At 39.5% G+C, this 20,817-nt stretch overlaps 1 protein-coding gene across 3 annotated transcripts in view; it reads left to right on the plus strand.

Moving 5' to 3' along the window:
• DCUN1D4 (defective in cullin neddylation 1 domain containing 4) overlaps window positions 1-20,817 on the plus strand; it is a 71,356-nt gene that overhangs the window by 15,530 nt on the left and 35,009 nt on the right. For all 3 annotated transcript variants that reach the window (XM_036333625.1, XM_036333643.1, XM_036333633.1), the window contains 3 exons: window positions 10,825-10,895; window positions 11,072-11,111; window positions 18,524-18,638. In XM_036333625.1, coding sequence (XP_036189518.1) covers window positions 10,825-10,895; window positions 11,072-11,111; window positions 18,524-18,638 — 226 coding nt within the window. Of the gene's footprint in view, window positions 1-10,824; window positions 10,896-11,071; window positions 11,112-18,523; window positions 18,639-20,817 lie in introns of those variants that run through there.

Here is a 20,817-nt window from a genome sequence, read left to right on the forward strand (position 1 = left end):
TGAAAATAGATCAATGTTTGCTCTGATTAGAAATAAGCTAGCGTCGGGGAGTGGACTTTGGATTGGCAGTTAGAAGATGTGACTTACTCCCAGCTTGGCCATAGCTAGCTGTTTGACCTACTTGAGCTAATAAAATGAGAGGTGGACAAAAGGATATGCAACACAGCTCCTCTCTCTCATCTCCTGAATGCAGTCTTAGTAGTTCCCTTACAGTGCAATCACATTTTGCATCTAAGTTAGTTGTAAAGTCTGTATGTCAGGTGAAAATCACCCGTATTAGAAATATCCCTGGAAATACTTTCAGAAGGAGCCCCATTGGAGGTTGTCTCGGATAAATCCAGCACGGTCAGTTCTTTCCTCCAGCATTGGAATAGATTGCTGGCTCTTCAGTGGAACACCAGCTGAAGCAGCTGGTTTGTGTTTAGGGACCACATTTTATGAAAAATACATCTTTATGTACTAGACTCATATAATGTGAGATGCACAAAATGTGATTGGCACATGGAAACCCAGCGGCTATGGGATTCATGTTGTCTGTCTCTCTCCCTCCTTTTTGTTGCTAAGTGAACAAAGTTGAATTTGTATGAGTTAAATGTAGATATTCTGTAGTTTCACTGTACTTAGGATTTCTCCTCTCCACTTTTACTGCCACTGTCTAACTTAAGGCCCTAATTATTTCCCACCTCAATCACTTCCAGTAGTATTCATGAAAGGCCATTCTAAATCCAGGCCACCTATCATTTATGCCATACATTTGTCATAGAATGATCTTCCTAAAATGCTCCTGATTTAAACAATATGCATGGCACTCAGACCTAGAGCAGTGCTTCTCAAACTTCTTCAGCCTTCTGCTATGGCAGAGGTTCTGTGGATTAAGTTCCCTCAGGGTCCTGGGAGGCTAGCTCAGTGTGGTGAAATGTCTTCAAAGTCTTGTGCCATAATTCACAATCATACTCTTGTAGATGAATTACCATTGAGTAGAATTGCTGCTTCTTGAAAGTGACATGTTTATCTGTTACATTTGCATATCCTGTGCTGGTTTGTAGGAGATTAAATCTAAACTCTGAAGCAGGATTCAGTGTCTTTTTTTCCCCCCTTACCTTTGCCTTCCTTTTGAGTCTCTATCATCATGCTGCTTCTCACATTTGAAGTTCTAATGGTTTGGATGCGCTGAAGTGTTATAAACATACTGAATTTAGGTCTTGGTGTCTTTGTGTCTGCATTCAGTTATTCATTGAGTATTCCTTGAGCACCTATATGTGCCAAGTATTGTTCTAGGTACTAGGGATACAGTAGTCCTTCATGAAGCTTGCATTCTATTGGTAGAGGAAGATGACAGATACATGACATAATATCATATGAGTTGGTACTAATGCCATAAAGAGAAGTAAAGCATGGTAAAGTGATAAAGAGTGAAGAAGGATTCCTGTTTGTTGGGTGTGGCAATAATTTGTAAGAAGGTGCTATTTAAATGGCAGTCTGATGAAGTAGGAGAACAAGCCCTATTATTATTAGAGGGAACAGGGCTCAAGGCAAAGAGAACAGCATGTTCAAGCTCTTGAGGGAGGAGTATGCTTGGAGTGTTCACAGCAGCAGGAAGCTCACTGTGACTGAGAGGAGAGAGTGAGGGGAAGAAGAGTAGGAGATGAGATTGGATAGATGGGGTAGAGGCAGAGTGTGTAGAGCCCTGAGTCCATGATAAGGACTTTTCTTTTGCCTTGAATGCCTTCCCCTTCCATCAGTAACTTTTGGGTGAAATTGGAATTAACTTTAATTTGTTCACATGCTAGCTAGTTGCCCCTGTATTTACTGAATAATTATCTCTTCCCCATTGATTTCAAATGCAATTTTATCATATATTGATTGTGTGCTTCTACATACATACATACATACATACATGTTTACCAACACTCTTCCATTGGTTTATCTTCTTGCACACATACCATACATTTTAGTTACTATACACAGCAGTGATGGCGAACCTTTTGAGCTCGGCATGTCAGCATTTTGAAAAACGCTAACTTAACTCTGGTGCCGTGTCACATATAGAAATTTTTTGATATTTGCAACCACAGTAAAACAAAGATTTATATTTTTGATATTTATTTTATATATTTAAATGCCATTTAACAAAGAAAAATCAACCAAAAAAATGAGTTCGCGTGTCACCTCTGACACGCGTGTCATAGGTTCACCATCACTGCTACAGTATTCCCCTGTTATCCATGGGGGATAATTTCCAAGACCCTCGGTGGATGCCTGAAATTGCAGATAATACCGAATCCTATAGAGGCTATGTTTTATCTTAGGCATACATGCCCTTTCACTTAAAGGAAGCACTTTACAGCTCCTCTTTGGCATATCTGAATTTCTAGCATCACTGATCTTGAGCTTTGGGGCCATTATTAAGTAAGATAAGTATTACTTAAACACTAGTACTGTGATACAGGACAGTTGATCTGATAACCAAGATGGTGGCTATTACGTGACTAAAGGGGCATGAGCTTATACAGTGTGTATACACACTAGACAAAGGAATGGTTCTCATCCTAGGCAGCCATGAGATTTCATCACACTACTACTCGGAATGGCACACAACTTAAAACTTATTAAGTTGTTTTATTTCTGGAGTTTTCCATTTAATATTTTTGGACTGTGGTTGACTGGTCAACTGAAACCACAGAAAGCAAAACCATGATTAAGGGGGGACTACTGTGCCTTTATATCAGGCAGTAGCAAACTACAGCCCTTGGGCCAAATCTGGCTCACCACCTAGTTTTTTGTGTTTTTTTTTTTAAAATATATTTTATTGATTTTTTACAGAGAGGAAAGGAGAGGCATAGAGAGTTAGAAACATCGATGAGAAACATTGATGAGCTGCCTCCTGCACACCCCCTACTGGGGATGTGCCTGCAACCAAGGTACATACCCTTGACTGGAATTGAACTTGGGACCCTTCAGTCTGCAGGCCGACGCTCTATCCACTGAGCCAAACTGGTTAGGGCGTCCATCTAGTTTTTTATAAAGTTTTATTGGAAAACAGCCATACTCATTTGTTTGTGTCTTGTTTATGGTTGCTTTTGATCTACAATGGCAAAGTAGTTGCAACTGAGAACATATCGCCCAGAAAGTCCAAAATATTAATGATCTGATCCTCTATAGAGGGTTTACCAACCTCTGCTTTACCCTATATATTGATATCTGATAGGGCAAGTTCTTCCTCATTCTTTTTTTTTTTTCTTTTCTTTTTTTTAATTAAATCTTTATTGTTCAGATTATTACATTTGTTCCTCTTTTTTTTCCCCCCATAACTCCCCTCCTCCCAGTTCCCGCCCCACCCTCCGCCCTCACTCCCCACCCACTGTCCTCATCCATAGGTGCACGATTTTTGTCCAGTCTCTTCCCGCATCTCCCACACCCCTTTCCCCCCCAGGAATAGTCCATTCCCTTTCTATGTCCCTGATTCTATTATAATCACCAGTTCATTCTGTTCATCAGATTATTTATTCACTTGATTCTTAGATTCACTTGTTGATAGATGCATATTTGTTGTTCATAATTTGTATCTTTACCTTTATCTTCCTCTTCCTCTTCTTAAAGGATACCTTTCAGCATTTCATATAATCCTGGTTTGGTGGTGATGAACTCCTTTAGCTTTTCCTTATCTGTGAAGCTCTTTATCTGACCTTCAATTCTGAATGATAGCTTTGCTGGATAAAGTAATCTTGGTTGTAGGTTCTTGGTATTCATCACTTTGAATATTTCTTGCCACTCCCTTCTGGCCTGCAAAGTTTCTGTTGAGAAATCAGCTGACAGTCGTATGGGTATTCCCTTGTAGGTAACTGAGTTTCTTTCTCTTGCTGTTTTTAAGATTCTCTCTTTATCTTTTGCTCTTGGCATTTTAATTATGATGTGTCTTGGTGTGGTCCTCTTTGGATTCCTTTTGTTTGGGGTTCTCCGCGCTTCTTGGACCTGTAAGTCCATTTCTTTCACCAGGTGGGGGAAGTTTTCTGTCATTATTTCTTCAAATAGGTTTTCAATATCTTGCTCTCTCTCATCTTCTGGCACCCCTATAATTCTGATGTTGGTACGCTTGAAGCTGTCCCAGAGGCTCCTTACACTATCCTCGCATTTTTGGATTCTTTGTTCATTTTGCTTTTCCGGTTGGGTGTTTTTTGCTTCCTCGAATTTCAAATCATTGACTTGATTCTTGCGCTCCTCTGGTCTGCTGTCGGGAGTCTGTATAATATTCGTTATTTCAGTCCGTGTATGCTTAATTTCTAGTTGGTTCCCCAATATAAGATCGAGGGTCTTATTAGTTTTCTTGTAGATCTCATTAAGTTTATTGGCGGCTTCTAAACAGTTCTTGAGAGACCTTAAAAGTGTGGTTCTGAACTCTATATCTTCCATTGACAATTTTGTCCTGTTTCTTTGTCTCCGCATTTTGTTATGCTTCCTTGGTGCACCCCCTAGTGGTCTTTGTTCGCAGTCTTATAGTTAAATCTTGATTGTTGTAGCTAATTCCAGGGAGGGTTTGACCTCCAGGCCAAGTGGCTATGAGAATCAGCTGTGTCAGCAGTGAGAGAACTTCTGTCCTCTAGGGAGGTGCTAATCTAGCGTTTGCCTGAGGCTATCCGGCAAAAGCCTCTGTGCAGGGCTTGGGCGGGGCGGGTCGCACAGGATCAACAGGGTGGGCCGGAGAGAGCAGTTATGGCGGCTCTCAGTCCTGTCCCCAGGGGCTCTGCCTCTCTGAGTCCCAGCACCCGCTGCAAAGCTCAGAGAGAAAGCTGCACTCGCTCTGACCGAAGCCAGACAGTCCCGCTTCTCCCGTTTGAGTCTGGGTTGCTAAAGACTCGCCCGTATCTGGAGCTCAGAGTCTGCGACTCCCTCCCGATTGAAAACGCCAACCGCGCCCTCCGCCGCCAGCCCGCTCAGCTCACTCCGAACCTCAGAATTTGACTTCAGCACTGCGCCTCCTCTGAGTGTCCGTATGCCTTTCTCTTTCCTCCTAGTTGTAGGACTTCCACTCAGCCAGCGTTCCTGTGGTTCTGGGTGATGTCCCTTCCGTTTTTTGGTTTCACTTTTGAAGTAGTTGTTCAAAGCAGCAAACTCCGGCGTTAACCTATGCCGCCATCTTGGTTCTCCCCCTCATTCTTTTTCAACAATTTCTTGGCAAGTCTAGCATGATTGTTCTTTCAGATGAACTTTAGAACCAATCTGCCAAGCTTATCTGACTCCCTCCCTTTTCCCACCTCTTTCTTGGGGGGCGGGGGGGGGGAGGGGGAACTGGGAGGCACAAAGCATAGGAATTTGATTGCATTTAATGTGTAGTTCAGTAAAGGGAGATATGTTTGATTTACAATACTGGGTCATTCCATTTCAAGAATGTAATATCGCTACATTTATGTATTTTAGTAAACTTTCATTGTTTCTTCATTTGACTTTATATATTTTAGTTTATTCTTACGTGTATTATTGCTTTTTGTTGCTGTTATAATTGAGATCACCTCCCAGCTGTATCTTACAAGTGACTATGGTATAAAGGAAAGGTTGTTTTTTTTTAATATATTTCATTGATTTTCTACAGAGAGGAAGGGAGAGGGATAGAGAGCTAGAAACATCAATGAGAGGAAAACACTGATCAGCTGCCTCCTGCACACTCCCCACTGGGGATGTGCCTGCAACCAAGGCACATGCCCTCGACCGGAATCGAACCTGGGACCCTTAAGTCTGCAGGCCGACGCTCTATCCACTGAGCCAAACCGGCCAGGGCTAAAGGAAAGGTTTTGATTTTATATGTAAGTAAACTTCTATTAGGAGTGTTAATTTTTAAATTTGATGTTTTTTTGGTTGACAGTCATTGTCTGAACTTATCCATAATTGTTTCATTTTGAATATATCTCTGTCTATATTGTGGGTAGTGTGGGGGAATGGACTTTGACCTCTCAGTGGCATTCATTTTTTTCTTTTATACTAGTGGCCTGGTGCACAAATTCGTGCACATTGAAAGGAAAATAATTAGAAGAAATATTTTAATATTGCTGTTCACCCTTTATAATAGAAGTATCAACAAAATTCATGATTGACAATGACAGATGGAAACACATGTGTGTGAGTGGTGCCAGCAAGAGCTTTATATGTATTGCACATGCGCGAGTCAACTTAGCCTTTTATAGATATAGAATAAACTTGCTTAATTAGACCTGCTTTCTGATTTAGCTAATTTTTTTCCAGCCCAGTGAAGCACCCCAACTTCTCTTACAGATAATTGGCAGCAACACAGCAGTAAATATCAATATGAAGCAGTTTATTATTATAGATCATGCAGGGAGAATAAAGGATAAAATATTTAACTGCAGCAGTGTTTGACTATATTCTGTGCAATGAGAAAAACCTGAAGTCATTTTCAAGGTCCACCATTTCTTCTTTTCAGTTGGGTCAAGTTTCTAAGCTTTCTAAATCTCCATTTTCCAGCTAATAATAATAAAAAAAGGATTCCACTGAGTCTCCTATCTACCTATTCCAGGAGTTCTGTGAGGATCAAATGAGATGAGGCACAGGAAAATGCTTCACAGACATTTGGTTAAAGTGTAATTGTTTCCACCTGGCTATAAAGCAAGTCGGGTTCCTGGGCTGAAGAAACTGCAAGGAGGCTAGTTGCTAGGGAGAGGAAGCCGGCGTTGCTATGTGATGTCATTATCCGGCACCCACAGCAACTGTTTCTGGGCTGGGCTGTGGGCTGCATTTTGCACCATGGGGTCTCAGCAGTGTCGGCTGCGATTTGGTGGGCTGTTGCTCCAGGGTGGTGACAGGGCCTGTGTCCCACTTGGGGCAAGCCAAGTGTTGTTTTGTGTGTGCTAGCTCCGTCGTGCCGTTTCTCTGTGTGCATCTTGGCAGCTCCTGCATTGAGTGTCTGCCCCCTGGTGGTCATTGTGTGTCATAGCGACCAGTTGGAAGGTGGGAAGGACACTTAGCATATTAGCCTTTTATATAGCTAGACTAGAGGCCCCGTGCATGAATTTGTGCAACAGTGGGGTCCCTCGGCCTTGCCTGCGGGATCAGGCCGAAACCGGCTCTCCGACATCCCCTGAGGGGTCCCAGATTGCGAGAGGGTGCAGGCTAGGCTGAGGGACCCCACTGGTGCATGATCGGGGCCTGGGAGGGACACAGGAGGTTGGCCAGCCGGGGAGAGACCGTGGGAGGGCTCCAGGGTGTGTCCGGCTGGTCTCTCTGTCCTGATCGGCTGGACCCCAGCAGCAAGCTAACCTACCGGTTGGAGTGTCAGCCCCCTGGTGGTTAGTGCACATCATAGCGACTGGTCGACTGTTTGCCCACTGGTGGTCAGTGCACATCATAGCGAGCAGTTGAGTGGCCTTAGCATATCATTAGCATATTATGATTAGATTGGTTGAATGGCTGACCAGACACTCAGCATATTAGACTTTTATTATATAGGATAGATCACAGCAAATGGTAATAAAAATAAGCAAACAAACAAGCACCAGAAACTTTATGCCCAGTCAGCTTTTGTTGGATATTTAAAAAATACCCAGAAAATAATTTAGGCAAGCTATTTATCAAGCAGACTGTGCCTTTTTACAGAGTCATTTTTTGCTTTTAATACAGAATATAGAGTTTGCTTATCACACAGGAGAGTCAAGCCCAGTCGCTGCTTTCCTGTGGAGAGCCATTTGATCATGGAATAAAGTTGGCTTAGCCTAGCATTATCTTTCGGAATAGAAATATGAGCTGGAGATTTTTATGAATCAGTTAGTGCTTTCCTAAGTATGTTCTCTGTAAAGCATTTGCTCTTTACCCTTAACATCTATTCCTTGAGGATGTGAAATCTGTTTTAGATTTTAAGGTCTATTTACTTGCCCTGAGCACTGAACAGATGAACCATAAATTTGATATGTGTTAACTTTTGTGGATTTATTTTTTAAGACCATTTTTGTCTTTTTTCCTTGAATTTGTGTCTCCTCCTACTTCATGAAACTAAAGAAATTTTTTTTATGTTGCTAGTTCCTTTTGTTTTTAGTGTGTGTGTGTGTGTGTGTGTGTGTGTGTGTGTGAAGTGATGACGAGATGTTGATGGTAGTTGACATCTGATAGGGAAGTGGAGAATTGCTGAAATATATTTCGTGATTTGTGAAATGAACCTTGTTACTCTCCTTGCCTGTAAAATGAAACTTTATGTACAGAACCTGGTCTTAAAACGCTCCTGTATATTTTGTTGTGGAGATTATCATTATGAACATCATGGTATATGAATATGGCAATGCCACCAGAGGCCCTGGAGATGTACCAGGCCATGTACCTCATTTACAGAGGAGAGAGCGCCAACTTTGGAGTTTCTGAGATGGGGCTTTATTGGACCTATGGAAATTAGACCATTTTAGATAGCTGTGTGGTGTGGAAAATGGTATAAACAAATATAGTGGTAATTGATATCTTTTGTTGAGCACTTAGTATGGTCGAGGCATTGTAATGAATGTTTGTCACACCTAAGCTTTGTAACCTCATTTTACAGACGAGGACATCAAAATTTAGGTTAAATAACTGGTAGACCTAAGATTCAAATGAGTTGTCAGAGTCCAGAGAGAGGTACTAAAGCACAGTAGTATTTGGGTAGGAACTGTGTGTGTGTGAATGTGTGTTTACATGAATGTGCAGAAGGATTTAGCGATTTTGTTTAGATTCTCTTATGTGAATTTTGACAGTTGAGTTAACGTCAGTGGGGAAAAAATTATAGCATGGAGCGGGGCATGGCCTGGAAGCCACATTGCTCTATGATCTTTGGCAAGCCCCTTTCTCTTCCCTCCTGTGAGGCCTCAGTTAAAAAAAAGAATTCAGATCCTTGAGTTGTCTTTGTTTTTGTTCTTTTTGGGGGGGGGGGGGCGGGGGGCAAGAATTTAACTCAGGATTTAAGTTCAAGATGATAATAGAATGTATCATTTGTCTTCCTGTTTTTAAATTGGGAGTATAAAAAGGAGAGTTTGGCTCAGTAGTAGATTCAGGGGGAGGGGTTGGTGTATGGTTAAGTTCCCCATTGCCTCTTGCAGGCCAGGAGAGAGATGTTGCTTCTAGCTTTAGAGATCTCTATCCATGCTTATTAAATATAAACATAAGTAAGTGAATACCCACATGTACATATACATACACCCACACACCCCTAATACTTTAAAACTTCTCTGTGCAATGCACTAATTAAGATGGAGAAGGTTCTGTGCCACATTATGTCACCATTTACTTTAAATATGGCGAAACTATTTAGATGCCAAACAATTAACACTTGTCTATATTGAGACCCATTTAGAGCCTGGGGCTCTACTCTGCTTGTCTCTCAGCCAAAAACACTCATGGAACATTCTCATTGGCTGTAACTGTGTTGTTAGGTGTTTGGCTGTGGCCAGGTGGGCCGGAGCAGTACATGTGTAGCATCCATGTATGGCTGGCTGCTCCTGACAATGGAGTGTGAATGTCAGGGCTCTGCTGCCTGCTGGCCCCTCTGCCCTGTTAGGCCAGCCAAGACCTGGATTCCTGCCATGATTTAGAAAAGAAAGTAAAGCTTTCTAAATACTGGCAGGAAAATCAGCTTGCTTTCCAGATTCAAAGCAGCTGCCCAGAGTCCAGTCCCCCTGCACAGACAACTTGTATTGTTGTCTTCTCTTGGGTTTGTTCTTGGCATCTGATACATGTCCCAAGTAAAATGTGGTTGATAAAAAAATTTAGGTTACAAATATTAAGGGTGATATTTTTTCTTTTTTATCAGAATGGCATAATTTGGAGAGTTGCAGTATTTTTTCCAGGTTACTTTCAAGACTAACCTTTATGATAGTAAAGACAAGCAACTAATGTAAATCTTGATATTTTGTGAAAATATATCTGTTGATGCTTATGAAATTATTTATAGACTTCTATCTCACTTTTACATAGCCTAATATGTATGCAAGCATAATTTATAAAAGTCATTTGACATTAGAAATTCAAAAGCCTAACGGTTTAACTGAAAGTTTTATATTGTACAGGATTCTAAGATGGAGCAACTTAATTCTTCTCGTATGTCTGACTTAGAGTGTAATTTTGCAACTGTAGGAGATGATTCAATAGCTGATGCATTCTTTGCTTTGGCTATGTTTTTCTGAGTGTGATTTCTGTTTCTGTGTTTCTGTGGCACATTGAATATTGTGGTACAAGTAAGCATAGATTCCATCACAGGGCTCAGCCTACCAGACTCAGAGTTTGCAGGATAATTCTTTGGTTTGTCTGTGTTTCACTAATAGGAGGGGGAGGGGCTTAGATTCCTTTTTTTGCTTTCTCTGTTGTATTAGAGCCAAAAAAATAAATATATTGTAAGAACTCTTGAATAGTTGAGATGCTTTTCTATTATTTTCTTGTTGGAGCTTGATGTTTTGCTAGTAACTCTGGGAAGAGAAAAGGAAAGAGAAAGCTGACACATTTCATTTGAGATCTGTCTTCTATTTCTATGACTTGTTTAATTTGCTAACATTGTTGATATTTTTCTATTAAGTTTAGGTTCATTGCTGGTAGGATTTTATCACTATTGAAGTATTTTGTTTTACCTTAGAATCCACATGAAAATTTCATGAACATTTGGTTGGGAACTTAACTTTATTGTCAGACTATTTCTAGGAGATAGGTCAGTAGTTGCATGTTGTATTTTACTTAATAAGTATCAAGTTAATGGAGATTCAGTTGTATCAAAACATTTGTTTATCATTACATCTGAGCTTTCTTCTTTTTATAGTCTTTGCAGTTTGGGAAATAAATGACACTGAATTTTCCTCTTTTTCTTTTTTAAAGACTTTCAGCTGAATTCTCATCTCTCAACACTGGCAAATATTCATAAGATCTACCACACCCTTAATAAGCTAGTAAGTCAATCTTTCAATGACAAAACTACCAGCTGTTTAAATAGTTGTTTTAAATGTAGTTGATAAAAAAAATTAGGTTACGGATATTAAGTTATCAGCTATTTATGAAAATATTGAATTTTAAAACTTGTTGTGATGGTGTGATTTCTTGGTAATAGTGAACATATTTCTTGCAGAATCTAACCGAAGACGTTGGTCAAGACGATCACCAAACAGGTATCTGTAAATGCTAATACTACTTAATTTTAAATAACCTTCCTAATTTAAAGTTACAAAGGAGAAATACTAGCAGGAAATGCTCAACATGGTAATACATTCCATTAACAAGTTGCTACTTGGTTGAGAATTTTTCCAGTGTGTGAGGCAGCCATTTACGGTTCCTTCTCAGTGGGAAATCTGTTCTGGGGCTTGGCTATGACAGACTACTTCCGGCCCTTTAAAGGGGATGAGGATTCTCCCTAGTGGTTTCAAGTTGTCATTTCTCTGCTGAAGTATTTTAGTTCATACTAAAAAGTCACTACAGTAATACAGTTTGAAAGGTATTCCATAAATGTTTGTTGAATTGAGATAAAATGATTTGATAGCTAGGTAGGGAGTATGTGTGTGTTGTCTAGGTCCTGAGGATTTACGAATGGGAAAATTGAAACTTGACTATTATAAATGATTCTCTAGCCCTGTTAGTATTCTAATCACACTCGGGTGGGCTTGTTAAAACAGATTGCTGGGTTCCACCCCTAGTGTTTCTAATCCTGTAGATTGGGGTGGGGCCTCAGTTTGCATATCCGACAGGCTCCCAGAGATGCTGATGCAGAAGATCACACTTTGAAAACCACTTCTCTAAACTGTTGATAATCATAAAGTTTAGAACTTGCACTTGATCTGTAGTTTCTAAAACTTCCAGCACAAATGTAAGTATATTTAAAATTTTTTGAGAATTACCACAATAATATATGACTATATGCTTGTTGGTGAATTTTGAGTAGCCTAAAAGTAAATTTAGAAGTAAAAAGTGACAGTCCTCTCACATCTCCCAATCCAACCTTCCCCCAGTTTAATGTTTATTCTTTCAGACATTTTTATACATGCATATATTTTTATAGTAGTGGTTTTTTTTTATTTGGCATCAATGAGATCATACTGTATATACTGTACAGTACAGTATCATTCTTTTTTCATTTAACAGTGTATCTTGGATGTTGTTGGGATTTAGAACCCTCCCCATCCTCCCCTCCAAATTGGTTCAGAATTAATTGAAAATTAGGTGCAAGATGGAGATTGAAGTAACAGGTTTGTTGGAAAACACAGCTTAGTTGTGCAGCAAAAATGCAGAGGCTTTTCAGTATTTATATACCTGAACTACTAGTATATACTAGTCTTACATCGATCACCACCACAACGAAATAAGCACAGGCCAGCATTCCCTCTGTTTCCTCTCTAAACCCCACTGTGACAGTGGAAGGAAGGGGCTGGACTTCTGCTGGGTGGTCCATCTGAAAGGGGCTCAGGAGGGCTGGGCCCCTCTGATCAGTTCCTCATCCCTGGATCACCAGTGAGATCACAAACTCCTTCCTGGGAAGGAGTGAGACAAGGGGCAGAGACTGCCAGGAGTGTTCTAGAAGTCAGGCCAGAGTGTCCCTTTATTTCAATAAATACAAGTCAATTCAAAGACAGTCAAGAGCAGTTTTCTTAATAATTGAAAAGCAATGTATGCACATGGTTTTAAAAAAAAATGTCGAAAAGGTATAAAACAAAAAAATGAAGGTTTCTGTCCCATTTCATTACCCCATTTCCCATCCCCACTACTACTACACACTTGACTCTCTAGAGGTAACTTTTACATTCTTATATTTGTTTCCCAGATGGTGATGATGATGATGATATTGACATTTTTTTACCCCAAATAACAAGTGTATATCTGCATGTGCCTCTTGTTTTTTGTCACTCAGTATATCTTGGAGATATACTGTAGCGCATTTATAAAGTTTTTGCTTTACTTTTTAATAAATGCATAGTTTTCTAATTCATGGATATATCATGATATGTTTCTATTGATACACATTTAAGTGTGTTCAACTTTTAGCTATGACCAGTAATGCTGAAATAAAATTTTCAGGGCCAGTTTTAATAGTTAAGAGAAAAAGCACACTTCTCTCCTATTTTGGGACAGTAGATTGGTAGGCTTTGAGGATATTGTTAAACTTAAGAGTTAGTGTAGTTTTGATTTTTAAAACTGAATTTTGTCTTTGCAAAGCCTTTAGGTTGTCACCTCTTTGCTAAGGTAATAAAACCTCTAAATTCTGAATCTTGTACATTATATAGTTAACTTTGAACTTTGGATTAAAGTGAGTGAGGTTACTATAGTAATTTCACATTTACATATTTAATTTGAATATGGGAATTTAACAACAGTAAGTTAAAATTAAGGAAAATGAAAGTGGACAATGTATTTAACCGCATGCCTCCTCTCTCGCCCAGTGGGCATAGTGGATATGTCTGATGTTTGATGTATGACATGCTGGTGCAGTGCCTGGTACCTCGTAAGTGCCTGTCAATGTCAGTTAGTGTTAGTAATTTCTTAGAGTTGCCAATTTCATTAACATTTCTCCATCTGGTTATAGCATCACTTGTGATTACCATACCTATAATGACTGTACTTTAAAAATGAAACAACATAAAATCTATACTGTTAATTACTGTAATGTCTGTTTGAATATCTTTGCCCAGCAGTAGTCTGAGCAGTAGCTATAACAACTGTACGTGGAAGAGCCAAACTCTAAGTGCAAAAGAGGCTACCATCTTCCTGCTCTGTCTCCTCTACCACTTTTCCTTGGTGCTTTCAATCTTCCTCCCATCAAAAACATAAAAGTCAGACACACAGACAGACAGAGTTAATGTTGGAGAAGTAGCCCAAAATACTGGGAATGAGGAAAAAAACCAGAGAGGACAAAAAATGATGAAGGAAGAGGATACCTGTCAGAATCAATATTATTTAGAGAGAAAGGGATTTTTTTTTGCCTTAAATAGTGGGATAAAAATTGCTCATTTAGACACTAATAGTTTTAAGCAAGCAAGTAGTTCAATGATCTGTTCAAAAAAATGAAATAAAATATTAGGTACTGGTAAGGTGTCTAAAAATGCAATCTGTTTATCAACTCAAATTACTATATCTATAACATTGTTAAGTCAAAAGTGAGGTTGAAATGGCTATCTAAAAAGTATTGAAGTGGCACAATGAACCATGTAAAAGTTATGTGAAAAAGGCTGTATGATACAACAAAGTCACTAAAATGAAAAATTAAACAGTAAGATTTTTATATTGAAACATGAATTTGCACTGTTTTGGAAATTCAGAAAAATTCTCTAATTTTATAGACCTTTTATTTGGAGATGACTAGAAATTGGGCACATAATTTTATGTGTTTTACAGGAAATGAATTCTAAACAGGACTTTTTTTATTTGAGGCTCACAAGTGAAAAGATTTTTTAAAAAAGAGAGAGACAGTGGAGTAACTACTTAGCATTTATTGAGAATAGCATGCTTAGTTAAACCATTATCATAACAACAAGCTGGGTAGTAGACACTAAAGGGCCTTAGGTTTGAGGCAGGTAAACTCAAGTTGCTCTTTAAAATTATTTTCTGGGACCGAATATTAGGATAGATCTGCTGGAAAAAGTTGGCAGTATTTCTAATTGTTTAATGTGGGAAGAATGGCTATATTCATTCAATTCCTGCTTTATTTGAAATAAAGTTGGTTAATAGAAGAACTTATTTGTTCTCTTTGAACACTGAACCAAAAGGAATTAAACTTGAACTCAAATTATAACCCTTGGGTGAAAAATATAAACAATTTATATAGCCTTTCTAAGGATCATATAAATAGGAAAGTGTGAAGAAAGAGCTTCTACTGCTGGGAGAGTTGGGAGGGTTTTCACTCACTCTTCATCTAATACAGAAATAGTTAGACTGAGCACCAGAATATCAATCAAGATAGTAATATTAACAGGCCTGAATCATAGTTTGGGATTAGTAGTTGGGATTATTCTTCTCATCTTCCTCGTTTTTTTATTATTACAAAGAGGCTTTCTTCTTTCATGTGTTTCTGCCAAACATTTCTTACCAGCTTTAAGGTAGCTCCCTAAAATCTTTTTATGCGTTTCCTTGGTGATTGTCAGAGAATGAAAATTTGTAGCTCTGATAATTTCAAATGAATTTCGGGGTTTCTTAAAGTTTGTTAGTAACTTGCTTTTATTTGAAATGTCAGCCTTAATATTTTGCCTCTGCCTGTAATGTCAGATTGTTTGTACTCAAGTAGATAGATACTTTAAAGGGTTAAAATAGCTCATTCTTTAAAGAAGATAAACATTCCATAGCATTGTTTATTTGTTTACTAAACTTTTTAAAGTTTAAAGACAGTTTAATTGAAGTAGATTGTGATGCAAGTTCTGATACAATAAAGTCTAAATTTAACTATACAGATAAATATAAATTTGTAAAACATTCACTTAGATTTAAGTATTTTTATTATAAAAAGACATCACAGAGTTATTTTTAGATGCAAACATTCTAGAATATGTTTTAAAACATCCTACCTGCCAAGAAATTTAAAGTCAAGTGCTTGTTTTAATGAGAAATGGAAAAAAGTCTGAAATTATGGTATATAATCTATTCATAAGTGTTTTATTTCTCTGAAAATGTACTGTGTTTTTTGTTTGTTTGTTTTTAGCAGAATTTGATTTACACATGTTTTAGGAATATTCAGCAAACATTGAGAGTTTGCTGTAGGACTCTCAGTACATGTATCTCATTATTACTACATTAAGATACTTTATCAGCTGCTGTGTGTACACTGGTGACCCAAACCGGGACCCTGCAAACCAAGGTGTACCTTTGTACATGCAAGCAAGATCCTTGAACATATGTGTTGCCCGGTACCTAGCACTGGGCAGGCACCCCATTCAGGCTGGAGTCTTGTTTTATAACAGAGTAGTGCTTTTGGCTGGTATTTTCTTGAAGCATATTATCCGGGTAACTTAGCACAATTGTGGAAGCCCAAGTATAAACTGGGATTTAGCTTCTAGTCCTGACCACAGGGTTGTGACAGTTACTGACATGCTCTCCCTGCCTTTCGAGTAGCTTTCTAGAAAGAGTTGTCCACATTCAGTAAGTTTACTCCCTCACCTCACATCCTTCCCCAGCCCACTGCAATTTAGCCTCCACCATCACCAACCCATTACTACTGGACTTCATTGCTGAGTGGAGTGGGCGCCTTCACTGCTTCCTGAGCTGACTTCGGTGTGCAGTTGACCACTCTCTTTTCCTATGGCTTCTAGACATTATCCTTTCCTAGGTTTTTCCCTGCCCAGGTTTTACCTTCTTTCCCACCCCTTGGCTTTCCACACTCCCCAGGGCTCTGTCCTTGGTTCTCTCTGCCTCTCAGCCTCTGCTCTTCAGGTTAATGGAGGTGGTCACAAGTGGTGGTGGAGACCTTGGGCTTCGCTGCTGAGAGCTGGGGTTTGATCTCTGACTTCACCTGCTGCTTTCCGTCCGTCATCTGATCTCTGTGGTTCGGGTTCTTCATTGTAAAAATGGGCATGCTAACAAATTCCTACATTGTAGGGTTATGAGGAGCCACTGAGCATTGAGGTCCAGCCTGAGGCCACGGTTATACCTCCCATTATGTCACTTGGAACGTATTTCTTTATATCCCCACCATCTGTCTACACACAATGTTTGGAACCTGTTGAATGGATGTATACCACAGTTATCATTCTATATATATATTTCAGAGAGAAAGGGAGAGGGAGAGAGAGATAGAAACATCCACAGTGAGAGAGAATCATGAATCGGCTGCCTCCTACATGTCCCATACTGAGGATTGAGCCTGCAACTCGGGCATGTGCCCTTGACCAGCATCGAAACTGGAACCCTTCAGTCCGCAGGCTGACGTTCTATCCACTGAGCCAAACCAACTAGGGCCACAGTTCTCATTCTTCAAATGACACACCAGAGACCCAGACTAGGTCAATGACTGACCGAGCCACATAGGTAGGTGAAGAGTGGGAGCTCATTCATTAACTGCGGATCATTCAATCCAGCACCTTTTGGCTCTTGTCCTCTTGGGTCACTGAGAGCCCAGGGTCTCTACCAGTGGGCCAGTGGAATGAGTAAGATTTGTGGTCCAGAATTGACATGTAGCACTTCTGAGACCGTGACAAGTACTTGGATGCCTGAGTCTTAGTTTTTCCATCTGTCAAGTAGAGATAATTACCTCTGCCCTGCTGTCATTCAGCATTATTGACATAGTATATCTGCTAGCACTTGTGCCAAGATGGAGTATTTTAATTTACATATATAAAAGCCTAAGCGACCAAACAACCAAATGACTTGTCAACCAGTCACTTTGATGCGCACTGACCATCAGGGGTCACGCTCAACTCAGGAGCTGCTCCTTGGTGGTTAGTGCACTCCCACAGCAAACCTCCTGTGACTGCCCAACCTCCCGTGGTCCCTCCCCCTGGCCGGCCAACCTTCTGCGGTCCCTCCCCCTGGGCCAGCTAAACCTCCCGAAGCCCCTACCCCCTGCTGGCCGACCTCCTGTGGCCCCTCCTCCTAGCCAACCTCCCCCAGCCCCTTTGGGCCCTGGTTGCCAGCCAGGCCGAGGGACCCCACCCGTGCACAAATTTGCTCACCGGGCCTCTAGTTATCTTATAATTGTGACACCACCTGGGCATGAATTTGTACACCGGGCCTCTAGTTATCTTATAATTGTCTTATAATTTATAATGTTTAAGACAGTCTGAAATGAGACTGTCAGGGTTTGTATCCCACCTAACTCTCTTTGCCTTCATTTTTTCATTTGCATTGGCAGTGTTGATGGTTCTTTTTTTTATAAGCTTGTTATGAGGTTAAGAGTTTGAGTTAATACATGTAAGTGTTAACAATAGGATCTGGCTCACAGTGAGGTCTTATAAGTGTTCCATGTTGTTATTGTCTGTTATTACATTTAAATATGTTTTACAAAGTGAAGGGTATGCTTCTGAAAACCCTGAGTGAGAGGGCAAATTCTTTTTCAGGTGGCAGAAACAAACTAAACATTAATATGGAAATTTTTGCTCAAGATCATATCAGGCTTCTTCCCCAAAAATCCAAATCCTGTTTTTTTTTTAAACCCCAAACCCAGATGCCTCTTAAAGCTTAAGAATGTTGGGACTGCTACCCCCTGTGTGTGTTTTGAATCAAGGTGACTGGCTGGCCTTGCCTTGCCGAGTGAAGTGCTTGCAAGAGATAGCAGTGCAGTTCCTTTCGAAAGAACACTGACATGCAGGAGGAGCTGAAAGCCTAGATGATTTATATTATTCGTGCTTTGGGGGAGTAAATTGAAGTTGTAATAACTTCTATTTCTGGTGTGGTTGGGGGGGGGATATTAACTTATTTGTGTGACTATAACATTTTCTCAAAGAGAAACTAAAAACTTTTGTTTTTTTTCTATCTCATAGCAATTACAAATAACATTTAAACCATTTACAGTACCAGCCATGAAAACTTCTAGTTTGGCGGGGGTATTATTTTGGAAGTGTTGGGCTGTGGCATACCTTAATCTCGTGCCCTTTGACTCCTTGTTTTGTAGGAAGCCTGCGGTCTTGTAGTTCTTCGGACTGCTTCAGTAAAGTGATGCCGCCAAGGAAAAAGAGAAGACCTGCCTCTGGAGATGATTTATCTGCCAAGAAAAGTAGACATGACAGGTATGGCGCAGACAGTAGGTCAGAAGTGATGACACTGGTGTCATAGAAGCACGATGCTGCCTCATCCATGTGGGTCTCTAAATGGACAAATGCCAATTGGAACATTGTTTTAGTTCTGCATGGCAAACTTTCAAGGTGTAGTTATTTCATGTCACTTATTTTATGTGTGGGTTTATTAAAAAAACACATTAGGTAATTTTACTTCTTAGAAATTACAGTTTGATCTTAATCCACTGATCCACTAAAACTGGTGTTGACTTCCTTTTACGGGCTTGCTGTGTGTGCCTGCAGAGGACCTCAGCATTGGTATGTGTTTCACTAAACACCACCACAGGAATCCCGTAATTGCCTTTGCAGGGGACCGGGGCTGAGTGGCCGGAAAGCGGCCTGCACTGACTGCTCTGAGCCTGCCGGGAGTATTGGCTGTCCTGAGGTTTATTCTCAGAAGAGTGAGGATTTGTTAGAAACAGATTTGGTAGATAATTTTTTTCAACCACTTCTCTTTCAAACAAGTGAACTGTTAATTTTGTGAACTCCAAAGGTCTGTTAGACTTGTTTATTTTAGGCATTATTTTTCTCCTCTTTTTTTAAAACAGTGAACAAACATCAGTTTTAATCCTTTCTGCCTTTTTTCATCTTCCTTTAGTCTAGCTCTGTAGGTCATTTCACCAAAGGGCCTGAATTCACATCTATAAATCAGGGATATTAGATGAGACTTTTCTGTTTCTTTTTTGCTGTGATATTTAATATGCTATACCTCAGTTGGAGGGATAGGGAGATGGATTCTGAAAATGTGAAAATAATGTCACTGTTCATATCCCAAATGAGTAGAAAATATTATCTAAAAGAAGGTTAGTAGTGAGTTAGAAGATAATCACCAACAATGTGTAGACCAATGCTTTTCAGCATTACTAAGCCAGGTTACTTTATACTTCTGAGTGGTGTAAATGTGATTATCAAGGCATTGCCAAATTCTAATAATCATATTGCATTTTGGGACTATCTATGGTGTTTATTTTTTCATCACGGCCTAATAAAATTTAGGGTGATAAAGCCATTTAAAAACTGCTAGTGGAATTGCAGAAAGGTTTGGGAGACTTATTGACAGCATTGCCATGGTCACCCAAGGGAGAGGGGGCTATAGCATTATCTGAGTTTCATCCTTGTTATTTTTTTTTCTAACATTTTTTACATACTATAATTTCATCCATATTAAGTGTACAAATTCAGTGATTTTTACCAAATTGTTAGAGTTATGCAACCATCACTACAAACCAGTTTTAGAAGATTTCCATCACCTCAGTTAGATCCTCAGTGCCCATTCACACTCCCTGTTTCCATTCCCCCACCCAGGCAATCATGAATCTACTTTACAGCTCTACAGATTTGCCTTTTCTAGTCATTTTATATAAGTGGTCTTTTGTGTGTTGCTTCTTTCACTTAGCTTAATGTTTTTTGAGGTTCATCCATGTTATAGCACCTTTTTTAAAATTGTATTAGCTGAGTGGTATTCCATTACTCTTTTTTATGTAGAGTATATTTAAGCAATTCAAACATTGTCATACATAGATCTCTAGACTATTGACCAATTAAAGACTTTTGAGTTGAGAGAGGAATGTTCAGGACTAGGATAGGAGCATATCTATTTGAACTTTGGACAGTGTCCATCTTTGTTTCCAGGTATTATGGCTACCTTTTATTGAAGAAAACAAAACTGGTGGTATGCAGTTTAAATATCTTCCCACCCCATAACCATGTCTTTTTTGGTATTGAAACTCAGAATCTCTAATCAGAGGTATATACATACATTCTGGTGAATGTGTGGGTCATGAATAAATGCTCATTTAAAAAGAATTATATGATTTTTACATACTATGTAAATGAAAATTATATTCATAAATATTTATATATACCTATTTAGGCAATTTATATATAAATGAAGGGTAAGAAAAGTTTATACTCATAATTTTTCTATCCAAATCACTATTTGTAAAGATACTGCCTCCTCTCCCCTCCCCAAGTAGGGAATATTTCAGTCCTTCGCCCCAAGTCATTATGAAATAAGAACTTGCTGAAGATCACAGAGTTGGAGGAGGAGGCTGCTGTGCTTTCGGGTTTGGTTTTCCAGCTTATGCTGGCTATTTCCACAGTAGTAGGGAATGATGAGAGAATGGCAGAA

Source organism: Myotis myotis, unplaced genomic scaffold (assembly GCF_014108235.1).
Source record: "Myotis myotis isolate mMyoMyo1 unplaced genomic scaffold, mMyoMyo1.p scaffold_m19_p_1, whole genome shotgun sequence".
NCBI classification, from domain to species: Eukaryota; Metazoa; Chordata; class Mammalia; order Chiroptera; family Vespertilionidae; genus Myotis; species Myotis myotis.